This window comes from Nicotiana sylvestris, chromosome 1, assembly GCF_000393655.2.
Source record: "Nicotiana sylvestris chromosome 1, ASM39365v2, whole genome shotgun sequence".
Taxonomy (NCBI): Eukaryota; Viridiplantae; Streptophyta; class Magnoliopsida; order Solanales; family Solanaceae; genus Nicotiana; species Nicotiana sylvestris.
In genome coordinates, this window is record NC_091057.1 from 116470135 (window position 1) to 116489199 (window position 19065).

General features: G+C 35.6%; 1 protein-coding gene across 1 annotated transcript; it reads left to right on the forward strand.

Annotated features, from left to right (window-relative positions):
* The first annotated feature begins 4093 nt into the window (after positions 1-4093).
* On the forward strand, positions 4094-4975 carry LOC138873659 (uncharacterized). The gene is made up of 2 exons (XM_070152136.1): positions 4094-4188; positions 4360-4975. The coding sequence occupies exons 1-2, from the start codon at positions 4094-4096 to the stop codon at positions 4973-4975; spliced, it is 711 nt and encodes a 236-aa protein (XP_070008237.1).
* The last annotated feature ends 14090 nt before the right edge of the window (positions 4976-19065 follow it).

The window sequence follows — 19065 nt, forward strand, 5'->3', positions numbered from 1 at the left end:
GTTTTTTTTAATAATAAAATTTTGGCATATTAATATTTTATAGAAACGTATTATATTAGGTGAAAATGAGCACTTTAAACTCCTTTTGATGCAGGAGTCTTTATTTTTAATATAAAGATTTCTTTGTATATGAATTATACACAAGATTTTACGGGAGAAATTTAAAAATAGCCAGATTTACAACAGGTCATTCAAAAATAGCCCAGTTTCAAAAGTAATCGAAATTTAGCCATTTTTCATGTAAAGATAAATCTGAGCGAAAACACTATTCAAAACCCGGAAAACACGCCCGTATATTATACTGGAGTTCCAGCATAAGTATGCTTGAACTCCAGCATATTATACGGGAGTTCCAGGATAACTATGTTGGAACTCCAGAATAATATGTTGGAGTTCCAGCATATAAGTACTATAGAACTCCAGCATAGCAAGTATAAATGTCCAGTATAATATACTGGAGTTTGGAGCACCGGTGCTCCAGTCTCCCATATATTATACAGGAGTCAGCAAAGTATACCGGTCCAACATAATATGCTGGAGTTCGTACACAGATACACCGAACTCCCGTATATTATGCGGGACCGGTCTCTGTTGCAGCAAAATAGTGATTATTTTTCATTGACTTTGTAAACGGTAGCTATTTTTGAATGATTAGTCTGAAAACTAGCTATACCGTGCTATTTTAACAGATTTTACTTACATAAATTCATTCTTTATTTGTTAATAACATAATTCCTTCCATATTGTTTTACCTAATTCTATATCTATTTATCTATACTACTATATTAGAAGCACGAAATTTCTTAGCGAAATATCGTTTCCTTTTTTTACCATTTTTAAAATAGAGTTCACACTAGATAAAATAGTCTTTTATTATTACCTTAATATTTGGGAATAGTCATTTAATAATTTTCCAATAAGAAATCTTTCCTTATTTGAAGTAGATTCTAAAAATTGATCTTTAAATACCACACAAATTCTAGCTTGGACCAAAATCATCCCTCTTTAGCATGATTCTGTTATTAATTTAAATATATCTCTAATCTCTTACCTTAACAAAGCACTAGAATATAGTCATATGAAAACTAATTCAATAGAAACTTTATATTCATAGGAAGCTTAGCATATTAAATCCAGGTTATATTCCACAATAAAATCGCCAAAGTGATCCTTGGAACAAATTAGAATGTAAAATTAAATATGTTTCAAACAACAATAGAAAATAGACATTAACTATTAGATTAAGATGCTTTTAGAAGCTTTGAATTAAAAAATTAAAATCAGAAAAATAGAAAAATTAAAATGGAAGGGTTTATAGATAATCATTTTCAACTGAAACTGTATATATTTTAAAAATAAATATAACCTGTTTGTATAACTATTAAATATAATATAAAATAACACGGAACAGTTTATAATAAAATATATTATGTTTAATAGTAATTATACGATTTTCTAAAAAGTCATCGACTTAGTTACACGCGCAACGCGCGTACCCTAAGACTAGTCTATCTATTCTATATTTATATTTATATTATATTAAAAGTACAAAGGCCCTTAGCAAAATGTTGTTCGCCTTTTTTACCCTTTAAAAATAGATTTCACATTACACAAAATAGTAATTTAACTATTCCCTATTATTTAGGAATAATTATTTAATTATTTTCCTAATATTTAGTACTTAGAAATCAACTAAACTTTATGTATTGAATCTTTCCTTACTTAAAATAGGGAAGACAACATATTTGTAGAAGGAAAGTAACAGCCGAAAGAATTAAAGTAGGAATTGAAGTTTCGCCTACTTATAACTCTTTTTAGTTATTCTTTATAGTGAAGTATAACCAATTATTTTTTATAATTTTATTATCTTAGTAAAAATAATTTAATCGATAGGAAATAAATAAAAAATTACAAATAAATTCTCGTGAACATAGAACTCCTAAGTTTTTGTTCTAATGTGATCCATTAGTACTCTTTTAATGTGAATATTTCAAAGGGCATTTACAATCCACCTTCCAACAAATATCCTTAAAAAATTAAAGGCTAAAAATAAGTGTACACGTACATTTGAAATGTACTAATTAAAATTATGTTGTAATTTTAAATCTAAAAATACTGAAGTTAGTATATATCTGCCACTAAGTATACAAAAGTATCTTTTTTTTACAAATAGCTATAAATATTTATGAGTAAAACAAACAACAGTAGATAAATTTACAACTGACAGGACTATAATTTAAACTATGATTTACAGTTATAATAAATAATATAATGTTTTTAATTTTTTTTGGTAAACATATACATATTAAAGCACAAACCCAATTTGATAGGTGAAACATAGACAAGATACTAAAATTTATGTATCGAAATAAATAGTAATAAATTATCATATTTCTTATAAGAAATTTAAGGTAATTATAAGTTTTTATTCTATAAACTTAAGTAGCACACGCATGTCGATCGTCTTTTCGACCCTTTTCAAATAGAGTTACACTAGACAAATAGTCATTTAATTAATTCTTTAATATTTGGTACTTTGATGTTAACTAAAACTTTAGTTATTAAAGTTTTTTTTATTTGAATGACTACACAATAAATCTTAATATTTAGGACATCAAAATTAATTAAGTTTACCTTATACAATTCAAATAATTTCTTTGTAAACTTTTTTCCTTATGATCTACGTACATAGAAATTAGCAGTGTATGTTTATAAGAACCATTTTAAAGCCCAATTCAATTTAGTATACTTTTCCACAAAATTATTTAAACTATTATATACATCAGTTTATATAATTATTTATTTAAAAATATACTTATGTGATTAATTATAGTTTAATTTTTTTGCTATCTGTAACATTAACCCATTCTAACAATTTTAAAATCGTGAGTACTATGAAAAATATAAAACCCAAGTTTTAAATAATACGGGACAACTATATGAAAAAAAGAATAAAAAGCATAACTCAAATTAAAACTTAATTATTTATTTAATATTTAAAATAATTAAATCAACTAAATTTTAGTTATTAAATAAATCATTTGAATTATGTATGAAATCCTAATATTTAAAATTTATCAATCAAGATTTTATCTAAAATAAATCATTTACTTATTTGAAGTGTGTACCACAACTATAATACCTTTTATGTTAATTTTTTAAAGTTTATATTTTTACTTATTAATTTTTTCGTAGGTGCTATATGCCAACCTCATCGTGATATGTTAAGGCATAAATATAACAATAATTTTCACAGGATATTCTTACAAAACTCCTGGGACTATTATTGTCTGGATTTGGAATCAATATATATATTCTTAGAAAATTATGCATTTTATTTGTATTTTTAATATAACTCAGACATAATTTAATACTGCTTATGTTTTTTAAAAAGTTATTTACTTATAGACAAGAAAATACGCGCAAAACGCATAACCTAAGACTAATCTATATCTATCTTTCTATATCTATATCTATCTATCTATACTATATTAAAAGTATGAAGCCCTTTAGCGAAATGTTGTTTGCCTTTTTTACCCTTTAAAATAGGCTTTACATTAGATAAAAGTGTAATTTAACTGTTTTCCTAATATTTAAGACTAAATATTTAATTATTTTCCTAATATTTAGGAGTTCTTTTAATTCTTTTTTCTAGAATAATAATTAGGAATTTGAATTCAACTATAATTCATTCAAAATGTGTAAGAAGGAAACCGTATATATCTTTGCTTAGAGAATATTTTGAAAACTTTGTTGCAGGTTATCAAACTGAAAAAAATAAATAAATTACACACTGTTATGAATAGAATTCTATTTAGAGTGAATATCTATCTTGTAGAGAGTTTTACTTTGTGGCTAAGTCATTTTTTCAATAAGAATTTTCTCTCTCTTTCTCTGCAATATTGTTCTTCTACTTTTATTGTTTCATAACACGTTATCAGCACGAGACTCTACCGTCTCAAGAAGATTAAGGTACAACTTTTCTCCTCTTTTAATTATGACTGATATTATGAAAAGAAAGTTCGTTGCCCTTGAAAGTTCGGGCAAGAACTATATGACATGAGTGTTGGATGCTGAAATCCATTTAGATGCAATGGGTCTTGGAGACGCCATTAAAGACAAAACTAAAGCATCCACCCAAGACTATGCTAAGACCTTGATTTTCTTGCGCCATCACCTTGATGAAGGGTAGAAAATAAAATATCTCACAGTCAAAGATCCACTTGTTTTGTGGAATGGCTTAAAGGAAAGATATGACAGCTTAAAGTTGGTCACTCTTCCACAAACACGATATGATTGGACTCATCTGAGGCTCCAAGACTTTAAGTCTGTTTTTGAATATAATTCTGCAATGTTCAGAATTACTTCTAAATTGAAACTCTGTGGAGATACTATCACTGATTATGATATGCTTGAAAAAATGTTCACAACGTTCCATGCCTCCAATATGGTTTTGCAACAACAATACAGAGAGAAAGGTTTCAAAAAGTACTCTGAGTTGATTTCTCTTCTCCTTGCGGCTGAGCGAAACAATGACTTGCTCATGAGAAATCACGAAAATCGACCCACTGGGTCTACACCATTGCTTGAAGTGGATGGGGTGTATTCCCATTATGCTAAGCGTGGAAAAGGCCGTGTCCCTATTCGTGGTCGTGGTCGTGGTCATGGTCGTGGCCGTGGCCATGGACAAGGAAGAAATTTTCCTGGTGTTAATCACCCCCCAAAGAAAAATAACCACCAAAAGTGGAAAGGGAAAGATGAGAAACCAGAAGCAAATGGTTCAGAAACCGAATACTATCGTTGTGGTGGGAAAGGGCATTGGGCAAATATTTGTCGTGTACCAAGACATTTGGTTGAACTTTATCAAGCATCTCTAAAGAATAAAGGCCCTGAAGCTAATCTTGTCTATGACAATGAATTTGACATCACCCACTTGGATGTGGCAGATTTTTTGAGCACCCTGATGGAAAAATAAACCACTTAATCGGTAATGGATCTGTGGTTAAAGAAGATTAAGTAGTTTAATTTTTATTTTTCCTATTCGTAGTAGCTAGTAAATAAACATCATATAATCATAATTTTTTACATGAGTAGTAGTCATTAGTATCAATTAGTATTATTTGTTTTATGAAAGTGTTAGTTCATTTTAATTAAATATAGTTCTACTATTTATTTTGAACAATATTTCAGTTTGGTTAGTTTTTAAGGATTAACATAATTTTTATTGAAGTAATATTGTAATGTGAAGAAAATATTTAATTACTGGTTTTGAAATAACTAAATATGAACGGCTTTCATTCTTTGGTTTGTTGAAATTGACAACCAAATCATCTTAGTTAATTTTCAGATGTGCTATAAACCATATCTCTTATTTTCATTTTTCTTAATCAACCAAAATGTGAGGATAATTAGGGCAAATTTCAAGAGAATCTGGCGTATAATCAAAATTATTTTATACCACAAGTCAATTAAGATAAGTCAGGAGATACCATTATAATATTGTATTTAATAATTGTGAATCCCGTCTCCGCTGCTACCAATATAACATTGTATGCGTCTAATACTAAAAAAAAAACTATCTCTTTTCTTTTATCTCTGAAAATATTAATGTTTATTCGTATATTTCTTTTTGTATGTCAACCCATGAGAAGCAAATATGGATATTCCACAAAGCAAACTTGGATCAAAGTTCAATTGTAAAAATATTTATTTAATTAATTCATGTACGACACATACAATATTCAAAGAGAAGAAATATTTCTCTCATTTAAATATGTGTAAGGCAGATGTTACTACAATTTCTGGTAGTAGTAAATTAATTGAAGGTTCTGGAAGAGCTACTATAACTCTGCCTAAGGGAACAATACTTATCACAGAGAATGCAATGTTCTCCTCCAAGTCCAAGAGGAACTTGTTGAGTTTTAAAGATATCCGTCAAAATGGATATCATATTAAGACAATAGATGAGAATAATCGTAGTGTGCCTTTGTCTCCAAATGGGCATTCATTAAAGAATTTAAAGATTCTTTTAAATAATGAATTTTCTTGCATTTCTTGTTATCAAGACAAGTTAGTTATTAAACCATCACCAACAAAGGCTGGAATTGAGTCACCTGTATTTTTGGAACGTATACAAGGGGACATTTGTGGACCTATTCACCCACCTAGTGGGTCATTTAGATATTTTATGGTCTTAATAGATGCATCTTCTAGATGGTCCCATGTGTGCCTATTGTCATCTCGCAACCTCGCGTTTGCAAAATTAATGGCACAAATAATTCGATTACGGACACAATTTTTCGATAATCCAATTAATTCTATTAGACTTGATAATGGTGCTGAGTTTTCATCCCAAGCATTTAATGATTATTGTTTATCAATTGGGATAAAAGTGGAACATCTTGTAGCTCACGTTCACACTCAAAATGGTCTTGCAGAGTCTTTAATTAAACCTATGCAATTGATAGCAAGACCGTTACTCATAAAAACGAGGCTGCCCACTTCCGTTTGGGGTCATGCCATTTTGCATGCAGCAATGCTAGTTCGTCTGAGACTGACAAATTATCATAAATATTCCCCGTTGCAACTAGTTTTGGGTCATGAACCTAATATATCCCATTTAAGAATTTTTGGATGCGCAGTATATGTGCCTGTAGCACCGCCATATCGCACCAAAATGGGTCTCCAAAGAATGTTAGGAATATATGTTGGGTTTGAATCGCCCTCCATTATTCGCTATCTTGAAACATTAACGGGGGATTTATTCACTGCTCGATTTGCAGACTATCGATTCGATGAGACACTTTTCCCAAAATTAGGGGGAGAAGTTGGTGAAATCAAACGGAAAATTTTGTGGGAAAATCCATCATTATCTCATCTTGATCCACGTGCCTCTATTTGTGAAAAAAAGGTGCAAAAAATTATCCATTTGCAAAGAATAGCAAATCAAATGCCAGACACATTTACGGATTTGAAAAGGATAACAAAATTACATATCCCTGTAGAGAATGTTCCAATCCGTATTGATGTCCCTATTGGATAATCTTCTAGTGTCATAGCTAATGAGTCAAAAGCATGCCTAAAACATGGCAGACCATTAGGTTCCAAAGATCGAAATCCTAGAAAAAGGAAAACAAATAATCAAAATGACTACGAAAGAACCTCATGAAGAAATCCACAATTTAATAAATTCTGAGATTCATGAGGAATCCACTGAGCCTGAGGCTCAAGAAAATAAGGAACTATCAATAAATCCAATCGATATTGAGACAAATTTGAATCGAGTGGATATAGTGGTGGATTATGTCTTTGCATATAATGTTGCATCTAGCATTATGCAAAAAAGTGAGGATCTTGAACCTCAATCTGTTAGAGAATGTCGATAAAGACTTGATTGGCCAAAATGGCAAGAAGCAATCCAATAAGAGTTGAATTCACTTGCAAAACATGAAGTTTTTGGGCCTGTAGTCCAAACACCTAATGGTGTTAAGCCTGTTGGCTATAAATGGGTCTTTGTACGCAAGAGAAATGAGAAAAATGAGGTACAAATATATAAGGCCCGCCTTGTTGCACAAGGATTTTCACAAAGGCCTGGTGTCGATTATGAAGAGACACATTCACCCGTTATGGATGCTATAACTTTCCGTTATCTCATTAGTTTTGTTGTCCATGAAAAGCTTGACATGCATTTAATGGATGTGGTTACTGACTACCTTTATGTCTCACTTGATAATGAGATATACATGAAAATTTCCGATGGATTTAAAATGCTAAACGCACATAATTCAAAGTCCCGGGAAATGTTTTCAATCAAATTGCAAAGATCTTTGTATGGTCTAAAGCAATCTGGACGAGTGTGGTATAATCGTCTTAGTGAGTATTTATTAATGGAAGGCTATATAAATGATGTCATTTGCCCATGTGTTTTTATAAAGAAAACAACATCGGAATTTGTTGTACTTGCCGTATATGTTGATGACATAAACTTTATTGGAACTCCTATAGAACTCCAAAAGGCAATTGATTATTTAAAGAAGGAATTCGAGATGAAAGATCTCGGAAAGACAATTATGTCTTGGTTTGCAAATTGAACATTTGGCAAACGAAATTTTTGTTCATCAATCTGCCTACATAGAAAAGGTATTGTAACGGTTTTACTTGGATGGAACACATCCATTAAGTACTCCGATGGTTGTTCGATCACTTGATGTGAATAAGGATCCATTTCGGCCTCAAGAAGAGAATGAAGAGCTACTTGGTCATGAAGTACCATATCTTAGTGCAATTGGTGCACTAATATATTTTGCTAATACTACAAGGCCTGACACAATTTTTTCAGTTAATGTCTTAACAAGATATAGCTCTGCTCCTACAAGGAGACATTGGAATGGAATCAAACACATATTGCAGTATCTAAAAGGGACTACCGATATGGGCTTATTTTATAGCAACAATTGCAGTCCCGATCTGGTTGGTTATGCTGATGCTGGGTATTTATCTGACCCACACAAGGCTCGGTCTCAAACAGGTTATGTATTTACCTGTGGAGGCACTGCCATATCTTGGCGATCGACTAAGCAATCAATTGTGGCTACTTCATCTAATCATGCTGAGATAATTGCTATTCATGAAGCAAGTCGAGAGTGCGTGTGGTTGAGGTCTATAATACATCTTATTCGAGACAAATGTGGTTTGAAATGTGACAAGTTACCCACAATTTTGTATGAAGATAATGCAGCATGCATAGCTCAATTGAAGGGAGGATTCATAAAAGGAGATAGAACAAAGCACATTTCACCAAAGTTATTTTTCACACATGATCTTCAAAAGAATGGTGATATCAATGTGCAACAGATTCGTTCAAGTGATAATATGGTTGATTTGTTCACAAAATCTCTACCAACGTCAACCTTCAAGAAGCTAGTGTACAAAATCGGGATGCGAAGGCTCAATGATGTGAATTGATGCTCTCATCAGAGGGAGTTAATGCACGTTGCACTCTTTTTCCCTTACAAGATTTTGTCCCACTGGGTTTTTCTTGCAAGGTTTTTAACGAGGCAACTAAAAGGCGTATTATTAAACATGTGTACTCTTTTTCCTTTTCTAGAATTTTTTTTCCCATTGGGTTTTATTTTAGTTAAGGTTTTAATGAGGCACATTACTTATCGAGTAGACATTCAAGGGGGAATGTTATGAATAGAATTCTATTTAGAGTGAATGTCTATCTTGTAGAGAGTTTTACTTTGTGGCTAAGTCATTTTTCCCCTATAAATAGAAGAGTCTTACCCCATTGTAAATCATCCCAAAATTCAATAAGAATTTTCTCTCTCTTTCTCTGCAATATTGTTCTTCTACTTTTATTGTTTCATAACACACACTTAATTCCTCTTCCTTTTTGGAACCAAACCGTATGCCTTAGGATTCTTATGTTTCGCGCCGAATATTATAACATATTTATTTTTCAAGTCTTTAACCTTTTTGTTTTGCTATAAATAATTTAAATTGTGCTTGAACTTATATTTATATTATAATTGTCTAATATAAATAATTTCGAAGAATAAAAAGTGATCTACACTAAATATTTAACACAAATTAAAAAAAAATATTTATATTATAATTGTCTAATATAAATATACTTACGAAGAATAAAAAGTGATCTACTTGCTAAAACATCTAACACAAATTTTAAAAAAATTAGGTTGTTTCTTCTCATATGTCCAAGTCTTGATAGACAGATTTACTTGGTACAGGTTGTGAACACGTGATTTTTGCCCAATGAGAACTACTCCCAAAAATTCAAAATAAAATAATTTTCCTTTGTGTGCAATTTGGAGAATTCGCGTGGCATTTTTTGGATTTTTGTCTATGAATGTTTATTCCATTTTAATTAATGAAAAATACAAAAAATATATGTGTTGCATTTGCATTTACAATTTAGGATTAATTAAATAGTGATTTGTTTCACGAAATTGAAAATCGAAAAAAAAATAACGTACTTCGCATTTTTAGGGTTTAATGTCAAATTGTGTGATTATTTTTGTATTTAATTTTGTGTGATAATTATTATTAAGGGTTAATTAGTATTTTCTAAGTTAATTTTAGCTTTACAATTTATTTTAGAATTTTGGTAATTAGGAATCAAAAAGAAAGTAAAAGAAAAAGAAGAAACAAGAGAAGAAGAGTTTAAAAATCGGACTGGGCTAGTTTTAAAAGAAAGGTTCTGGCCCAATGTCACACCCCAACCCAGGCCCAAACCGGCTGGTCTCAGAGACGGCCAAAACGACATTGTTCTCTGACGCCCAATCTGGGCCGTTGATATGACTTGATCCAACAGTCCAGATCACCCCATCCCATAACCCATTTCTAGCCTGACCCGCTTACCCCGAACCATACCCGCCCCAGCTAAGCCTAAACGACCCCGTTTGGTTTAAGCGACTTAATCTGGACCGTTGGTTCCCATCATCCAACGGCCCGGATTAATCAATTAATTTTCAATATACCAAAAAACCCCAAACCCCTTTCACCCGCCTCATTTTTCACTCCTTCGTCTCCAAGTCAGAGACCAAACGACCCCCTAAAACCCTAGCCGCCCTCATGCCCCTTCACCTGAAACTCGGTGGCAACAACGCCGCCGGCTACCCAAATAACACCCCTGAACCTTCTAGCCACCCTCTCCACGAATCCATGTTCCGTTTACTTCGAATCTCAACGGAACTCTTCGAATCTTCAATCGAAGATCGTCCAAAAAACCTCACCTCCTCCGATTAACCCCAAACTTACACCACTAAGTCACCTGACCTCCCTTGTTCCCAAATCACCCCTGTTTTTGTTCGAATCCCATTAGAACTAGTCGAATCTTAAATCGACTAACAAACCCTAAAAAGACCAAGACTGGAACCTGTCCAAAATTAGGAGAGTTTTGAGGTTGTTAATCGACCTTAGTCGAGTATTCTCAGTCGAGAACACTCGATTAAGGTCCATTTTTGGCCTCAGAAGTTCAAGTCGGAATTACGAAGGTCAATGAGAACGGACTTCATTTGGTTTCTGATTTTGAGGTATTTCTCCTCTTTTCCTTTTTTTTTTGTTTGTTGTTTTCCTAATTAGGTCTCATTGCTATATTTGTCAATTACTTCTTCCCCCCTCGTTCGAACCTTTTTCTGGTCCAAATTTTCATCACTGTATTAATTGGATTTTATAGCTAATTGGATTTAGTTGAAATCGCTCGAACCCCTGTCTGTTTGGTTTCACTCTGGATTAGTTTCTTCTTTACATTGTTGAGTATTTCGAGTTAGGCAAGTTCAGTGAGTGATTGTATAAAACTGTGATCGTTTGATATTACTGTTGGTTCAAATTGTCTTATTATGTTATGTTTGATTCTTTCCTCTCCGTTGCCAATCAGTTTGTTGCATATGAATTCATGATATTACAATGTTTCATTTATTTTTGTATAGGTTTGGTTTAGAATTGTGAGTGTAGTCAGTTATTCCCATATACATGTGCATCTTAGCAGTTTAATATCAGTTTGCTATTTGATCTAATATGTGTAGTTTGAGTTGCTGTTTGATTTTGATTAAGGAAATTGGTTATAGCTGATGAGGTACAGGGGATGGGACTAGGACAGTAAATCACAGTAATTTCAGGGGGTAATTTGGGATTCAAATTTGGCAAATGGTCTTGCTAGTGGGCTGTCAGTAAAGTACTTAATTAACCATTAATATAATGTGTTAGTGGGGAACAAAACATAATGGTATGGAGAGGTTTAAGAGGCATTGATTAAAATATGTTGTCGATACCTGCTTGAACTTTAAATAAAGAAAAAGGTTCATGGGGAAGAAAACATACTCTAGTGGAGTGCTAAAGGTATCATGGGCAGAATTAGTTTCTTAAATCTGCCTAGTGTTCTTACAGGCTGGCAGGGTCAGTGTTTGGGTATAAAGGGAGCAGTCCGGGATCAGTCTAGGGGAGGACATTCTGGAGAGAACATTGAAAAGAGGATCCATTTTTGAGAGCTGGAAAACACTTTCTGAAAATACTAAAGGAAATCAGTTCTTCAGGCAGTCTTTAGGGAGCTTTTTGAGAGTTTTTTCTTTAGTTTTCAGTTCTGGACAGATTTGGAAAACTGAAGGAGTTTTCAGGCAATCTTACACAGCGTTTTGAAAGCTGAAACATTCAGTTTTTCTTTGAGATTTTAGAGAGCATTTATTTGAGAGTTTTCCTGAGAGCTTGAACATCATCATTCTGAGAGTTGAAAAAAAAGAGAATACAAGCTGACACCGTCTCATTGAAGTTTTGGTCCATTTTTGGTTTAATTCAAGTTCGGTTGAGTTGATTTGGGTGTTGATTGTTGTTGTGGGGTCTTACAAATCTGTTCGTGCGTTGGTTTGGGTGTGTTTCTGATTCAAAACTGGTACTGTTGTGGTATTGCTGTTGTAACTACTGTTGTATTATTGTTGCTGACCATTCCTTTCTCGTATTTCAATTTCTAGGTACACAGTTGTAACTTTGGCATTTGTAAGCTGAAAACATGAAGTTTAAATATACGTGAAGAGTTGAAATTCTGCTTTGGTTTCTATATGACTTGGGTATTTAAATTCTTCAGTCACTGATGATAGGTAGAGCCCTATTAGTATGTAGTAAGTGGACTGAAATGGAGTTGTATGAGAGATTTTTTTTAATATAGTTCATACTGAAACATGTTATCATCTGGTAACTGATTCCTGTAGTTAAAAATGAGCTTGTTGGACTGTTAAATTAATCTGGACTGTGACTGTTAGATTACTGGATCGTTGGATTATGTTCGACTAGTTCTGAATATCAGTCTTTTTATGCCAATTGCTAATTCAGGAAAAGTACTACATCAATTGAAAGGAAAAGGAAAGTGTAAATTGTAAATAGTATTGGAATTTGGTTAAAGCATTGACTGTAGGCATTAGCTATAGTTAGTTTAGCGTGTTTGTTCAGTTTAAACACTTAAAGCTAGAAAATAACTGGAGTTAGCATTCTATTTTGGAACTTGTGGTATTGTGCTTGCATTAATGGCCGTTGTTCAAATTGGTAATAACAGTCATGTAAATGTCGAACTAGATGTTAGTATGGCAGTGGCATAAGACGTTGGCTGATCCGTTAGTTAAAAACAAAGTTGGAGTGTCAATTGCATGTTTTGGAAATACAAAATCATTTTGCGAGTTGCTTACCTGCTTTCAGTGCATTATTAATTCGTTCTAATTACAATAGGTAATGAATTAGTGAATTAGTATTAAACTAGTGGCTTAAAAACTTCATTCAGGATCGTTTAAGTTAATATGAACAGTCTGGGCTATACTGTTGCCCAATTGTATGGATCATTCAAATTTGGTAACAAACCCACCTCCCTTTAAGCCACTAATATGCTTGCTAGCCCGATGCTTTGATCAAAGGCCCCAAAACTGGGCATTTTTTTAAACGCGCAGGTTTTTAAATATAGTAGTTCATAAATTAACTAAGTTTTTTTTTATTATTTAGAGACAATAAAACTAAATAGAAAATCGTAGTTTACTTTAGGTTTTCCTTTAATAATAAAACGAGACGAGCCTCGCCAAATAAAAAATACAAAGATTGCGGGGCCCTCGTTAAATGTATATATTAAAATACTTAGATTTCGGGACAGGCCTTTTAGCGAATTTCACGATTTTCCCCAAAATAATAACGTGCTAGCCACTTAAGGCGCGCTTTTAATAATTTACTTTCTTAAACTCGGGTGCACATTTATGTGACCCAAATCCAAATCTCAACGGAGTCGAAATGTGTCAATAACCACAGGTGCATTGATGTAATGTGGTTCGAGATATATTTTCACGACATTGCAATTCTCGTTAAAAATAATAATAATAAGAGCAGTAAAAGTAAAATTTGCACACAGGTTCAACATGTATAAAAATCAGATAAATAAGCCGAATATGACAGTTGAGCGACCGTACTAGAACCACAAAACTCGGGAATGCCTAACACCTTCTCTCGGGTTAACAGAATTCCTTATCCGGATTTCTGGTTCGCGGACTGTAATACAGAGTCATTCTTTTCCTCGATTCGGGATTAAATCGGTGACTTGGGACACCATAAATCTACCAAGTGGAGACTCTAAAATAAATAAACAACTCCCGTTTCGATGGTCCTTTAATTGGAAAAACTCCTTCTACGCCCCTGAGGGCACAGGTAAAAAGGAGGTGTGACAGCTCTGACGACTCTGCTGGGGATAACACCCAGAATCTCTGGTTCAGGGTTCAGAATTCAAGCTTTAAATAATTGTTATAATTGGCTTGTTTTATCTAATTTTTTTTACATGTTTGGGCCTAATATGCTAAGTGATGCTTTTTATCTCTTTGATATTATCTGAAGTGCATATAAACTACTACGAAGCCCTTCTCTTCTTATCTTCGGGGATATGCTCGCTGGTCGAGACTCTCTATTCTGTTAGTGTCATACCTTGAAATAAGAAAGAGGCTCGGACAAGTTACTAAGCCGGATGGCCTTTTGGTTCCCGGTACGTAGCCCCCTCTTCGACTCGAGTTGTCTGTTCGGGTACACAATCAAGAACAAATACCTAGGTTATAAACCTAGAATAACTCAACTTCATGCCGGATCCCTAGTAAGAACGTTTGTTTGCATCACGTGAATTTGACTTTGGAGGCTCAACATAGGGGTTGGGTCTGTCTAGGACAGGTGTACCAAAAATGACAAAAGACCATCCTGATGCATCTTACTTGCTACTTGTGCATCTGTTTGCTTCGGACTTGCATGCTGACCGACTTCTGAATATTTTGAGGAAAGAGAGATAGGGGTACAAGGGTTAAAGAGAGTTAATCTCCTGTTTTGAAAAAAAACCAATGTCCAAATAGTGTCGAAACTCTGCCGAATTTTTGAGAAAATGAAAAAAAAAAAGTTTTATTTGCCAATGAAAAGGAGCCTCGTTTTCAAAAGAATTTTGTTTTATCGGCCCGAACTACGCCAGTTTGATTCCCACAGGGTGTGAGATACGTAGGCAACCCCCATCGGGTCCAACTTCACTTTTTGCGAAATTAGCCAAAAGAACAAAATTTTTATTTGAAAATAATTAGGGTGATTCCATTCTTGCTAGAAATAGCCGAATGTCCCTAAAGGGCGTCGGAAGGCTATTTTGCAAGAACAACCGCCTGTGGTCATTTTTTAGGCTTTCACCGGTTAGCCGACACAACCTTAAAATCTTCGACCCCGAGGTGCTGAAAGGCCGTATTGGCAAAACCGGGTCTTATTTTAAATGAAAAAAAGAGAGAAAAGTGTCCATGTTATCTTTGAGTCAATTGAATCGTGATTTTTGCTTAACCACCCCAATAAATGTGCAGAATGAGCACAAGTCAGAATTTGCACGTAACAATTGTGAACAAGATCCCTTTGGAGTTGCACATGTGGTGGGATGACTTGGGCGAATTAGGGCGCGACACAGTCAATCTATACCTGAGAGGCCTCACTGGGTTGCTGAAGATTAATCCTAGGGGGGATATCATAAAGGCCTTGGTCGCATTCTGGGACCCGACTCACAACGTATTCCACTTCTCGGATTTTGAACTTACCCCAACATTGGAAGAAATAGCCGGATACATCGGGGGTCCCAAGGTTCCTCTAAGACACCAGTACCTGATTGCTGCAAGGGTCGTAGCCATACACAGGTTCCTAGACTCTTTGAAAATAAGTAGGGGGGTCCAAAATCCAGACTTGGTAGCTGGTTTTTGTACTTGCGATTTATATACAATAGATATGGCCACATAGAGGGGGTTCAACAAGCCGGAAAACAAAATCTGTAGCAAAGGAAACCGCCTTAAGTGGGAAGAACATAGGTGTTTTGCATTCATGGTAGCCTTTTTGGGACTCCTGGTGTTTCTTAGAAAAGACGGGAACATTGACATACGAGTATCGGGGGTTGTCAGCACTTTACTTACTCAGGCCAACAGCACCCTCGCACCCATGATAGTAGCTGAAATCTTCCACGCTCTCACAGCCTGCAAAGCCGGGGGAGACTTTTTTGAGGGGTGCAACGCGTTGCTGCAGATGTGGATGATCGAACACCTATGTCATCGTCCTCAATTTATGAGTTATGGGTCGACGGAGAAAACATGCATAGAGGAATTTCCTATGAGGGTTGACGGAATCAGCTTACCAGAAGGGGTCACAGAGTGGACAGCGCGCCTCCGTTTTGTCGCTGTGAGCCAAATAGAATGGACATTTGGATGGTTGCCTGTGGATGAAATCATATATATACCAGCCACTGGACCTCATTTCCTTTTGATGGGGCTCAGGGGTATCCAGCCCTATACCCCTTATCGAGTTTTGAGGCAGTTGGGGAGATGCCAAATAGTTCCGAAAGATGAAGATCTTAATGGCCAAATAGTCGAGATCGGGCCCAACGGATAATTTCATGAAGCAGCAGTGCGCCAAATTTGGAGCGAGTGTCAATACTTAACGGCAAATACGTGTGTACGTGATCGGTCCAAAGGTGAAGTTTCGCCGGGATACCTTGCTTGGTATAGGAGAGAAATCGAGTTTGGGAGGCCAGCCAAAAGACCCCATCTCCAGGAGTTCGTCGATGCGTCGTAAGGACAGTGGGTTTGGTTGACTAAAGAACATGAGTATAGAGCCGCAATAGGCAGATTGGAGAAGCAAGTCATGGAGCTTCAGTTTGAAAATGGTGTTCAAGCCGCTGCAAACAAGGGAGAAAAGAAAAAGCTAGCTCAGGAAAACAAAGTCCTCAAATCTCAAATCCAGAAAATGAAAAGAAACTCGGAGAGAAGCCGAGCTGATAAAAGGTTCATAAATGGTCTGAAGAAGAAGCCCTCGAGTATCAAGAAAACCTGGAAAAATCTAAAGCTGGTCTAGCGAGAATCCAGGCAAAATGGATAAAGAAGGCAGAAGAGCAAGCACGATTTTATGAAGGGACCATCACTATCCTAAGAAGAAGGATAGCCACTCTCAAGAATGAGGCAGTCAAGCAGGCAAAATCAACACCTGCAGGACTCTCGAGTGTTAGAAGCCCGTAATCAGCAAATAGGGCGGTTGCTTCAGGAGAAAGGCATCATAAGAGAGAGAATTAGAAACATCGCTGACTACATCGTTATGAAGTGCCACATTTGTGAGGATATGACTCGCACTACATTCTTTGCAGCAGTGATGACCTTTGTTAAGCAAATAATGAACAATTTGGACCGACTTCAAAGGGATCTTGCACATAGGCCCGTGGCGAGACCGAACGATGTCCCACGGACACCAGGAATATTGATGTACTTATAATTTTCCGTTTGAATCTGTATTTCCTTTTCTGTTAGAGTCTGTGAGTCATGTTGGGTTTGCATTTTCTTTCTGTTCCGAGTCTGCATTTCTTTAGAGTGTGATATCTTGATTTCGGAGTCTGTTTGTCATCTTTGCGTCAGAGTGTGTTGGTCTTTTTAAATTTGTTGATATTGAGTCTGTGTAATCGAAGCATCTGTTTTATAAAAGCTAAAAATCCCAAAAATATTTTATTTACTTGCACACTTATCTGACAGAACTATGCACGGTCTGATTCATGCGGGGACATGATACGTAGGCAATCTCTATAGGATTCGACCACCACTAAAAAATAAAGAGGGGAAAATGAAAAATAAATAAAGAAGGATAGAATAAAGAAATCTTAAAAGAAGGGGCATAATTATGAGAGGCCGGAATGACGCACACAACCGAAGCAAATGCATGATTGCCTAGGTGCATTGCATCCCAACGTGTAATTTCATATGTGTTAAACTCTAAAACTAACAAAGTTGTTGTTGTCCAGAGAATTCAAGCAGTTAGTTTATTTAGAGGATACTGGCACATTATCATTACCAAACCAGATCGAAGGGACCATACCGGAAATCATGTCTATCCCAGATATCGACACTAGTGTTGAGGTAGAGGAGTTGGACGTCAATAAAATGAAAGAGGAGATGCTCAAGCTTAAGCAACAGATGGTCGAAATGTACCAGGCCTGGTCCAAAGGGCAATCACCGCCAGCTTACCCTGCTAACCCTACTTTTACCCCACCATTAGCTCAGTCTCAGGATCATCCCGCCACCGATCCAGGTTTTCCCATTTATCAACACTACCATGGCACTACTTCTCATATGCCACAAGCTCCACCACCAAAATCAATTCCATACCCTCCTCCGCCAGTCACCCCTATCTTTGTGACATCTTCACCAACTGCACTCCATAGATCCCTGAGTGAACCCGTGTTCCAGGCCCAGGACAGCCAGTATTATCCCCCGGAATCCACCCTCAAAGTTCCCGAAACCTACCCCTGAAATCCACGTTCTGATCCCCCGAGAGAAGCTGAGAGACCAGCCAAAAATCCCGAACATGAGGAGATGTTCAAAAAAATGAAAAACATAGAACAATCCTTCAGGGATATGAGAGGGCTAGGAGGTCAGGTAAGCGTGGCTTACAAAGACCTGTGTTTATTCCCAAATGTACAACTACCGGCAGGGTTCAAAATGTCCAAATTCGACTTGTACAATGGACACGGTGATCCGGTGGCTCATTTGAGAGGTTTTTGCAGTAAGATGAGGGGAGCCGGAGGAAAGGATGAATTGCTAATGGCTTACTTCAGTCAGAGTTTGAGCGGAGCAGCATTGGAGTGGTACACCTGCCAAGATCACGGAAGATGGTACACATGGGATGATCTGGCACAAGCGTTCGCTTGTCACTTTCAGTATAATCTTGAGATCATTCCAGACCGACTATCTTTGACTAAACTAGAGAAGAAGCAGAGTGAAAGCTTTAGAGAATATGGTTTCCGGTGGAGGGAGCAAGCAGCAAGGGTAGATCCCCCAATGAAAGAGAGCGAGATGGTCGATTACTTTTTGCAGGCTTTGGAGCCAACTTACTTTGGTCATTTGGTGTCCGCAATTGGCAAGTCTTTTAATGAGGTTGTAAAAATGGGAGGCATGGTCGAGGAGGGGCTTAAGTCCAACAAAATCATGATCTATTCAGCGATCAAGGCAACCACTCAGGCCATTCAAAGCGGCATTGGGGGTGTACTTGGGA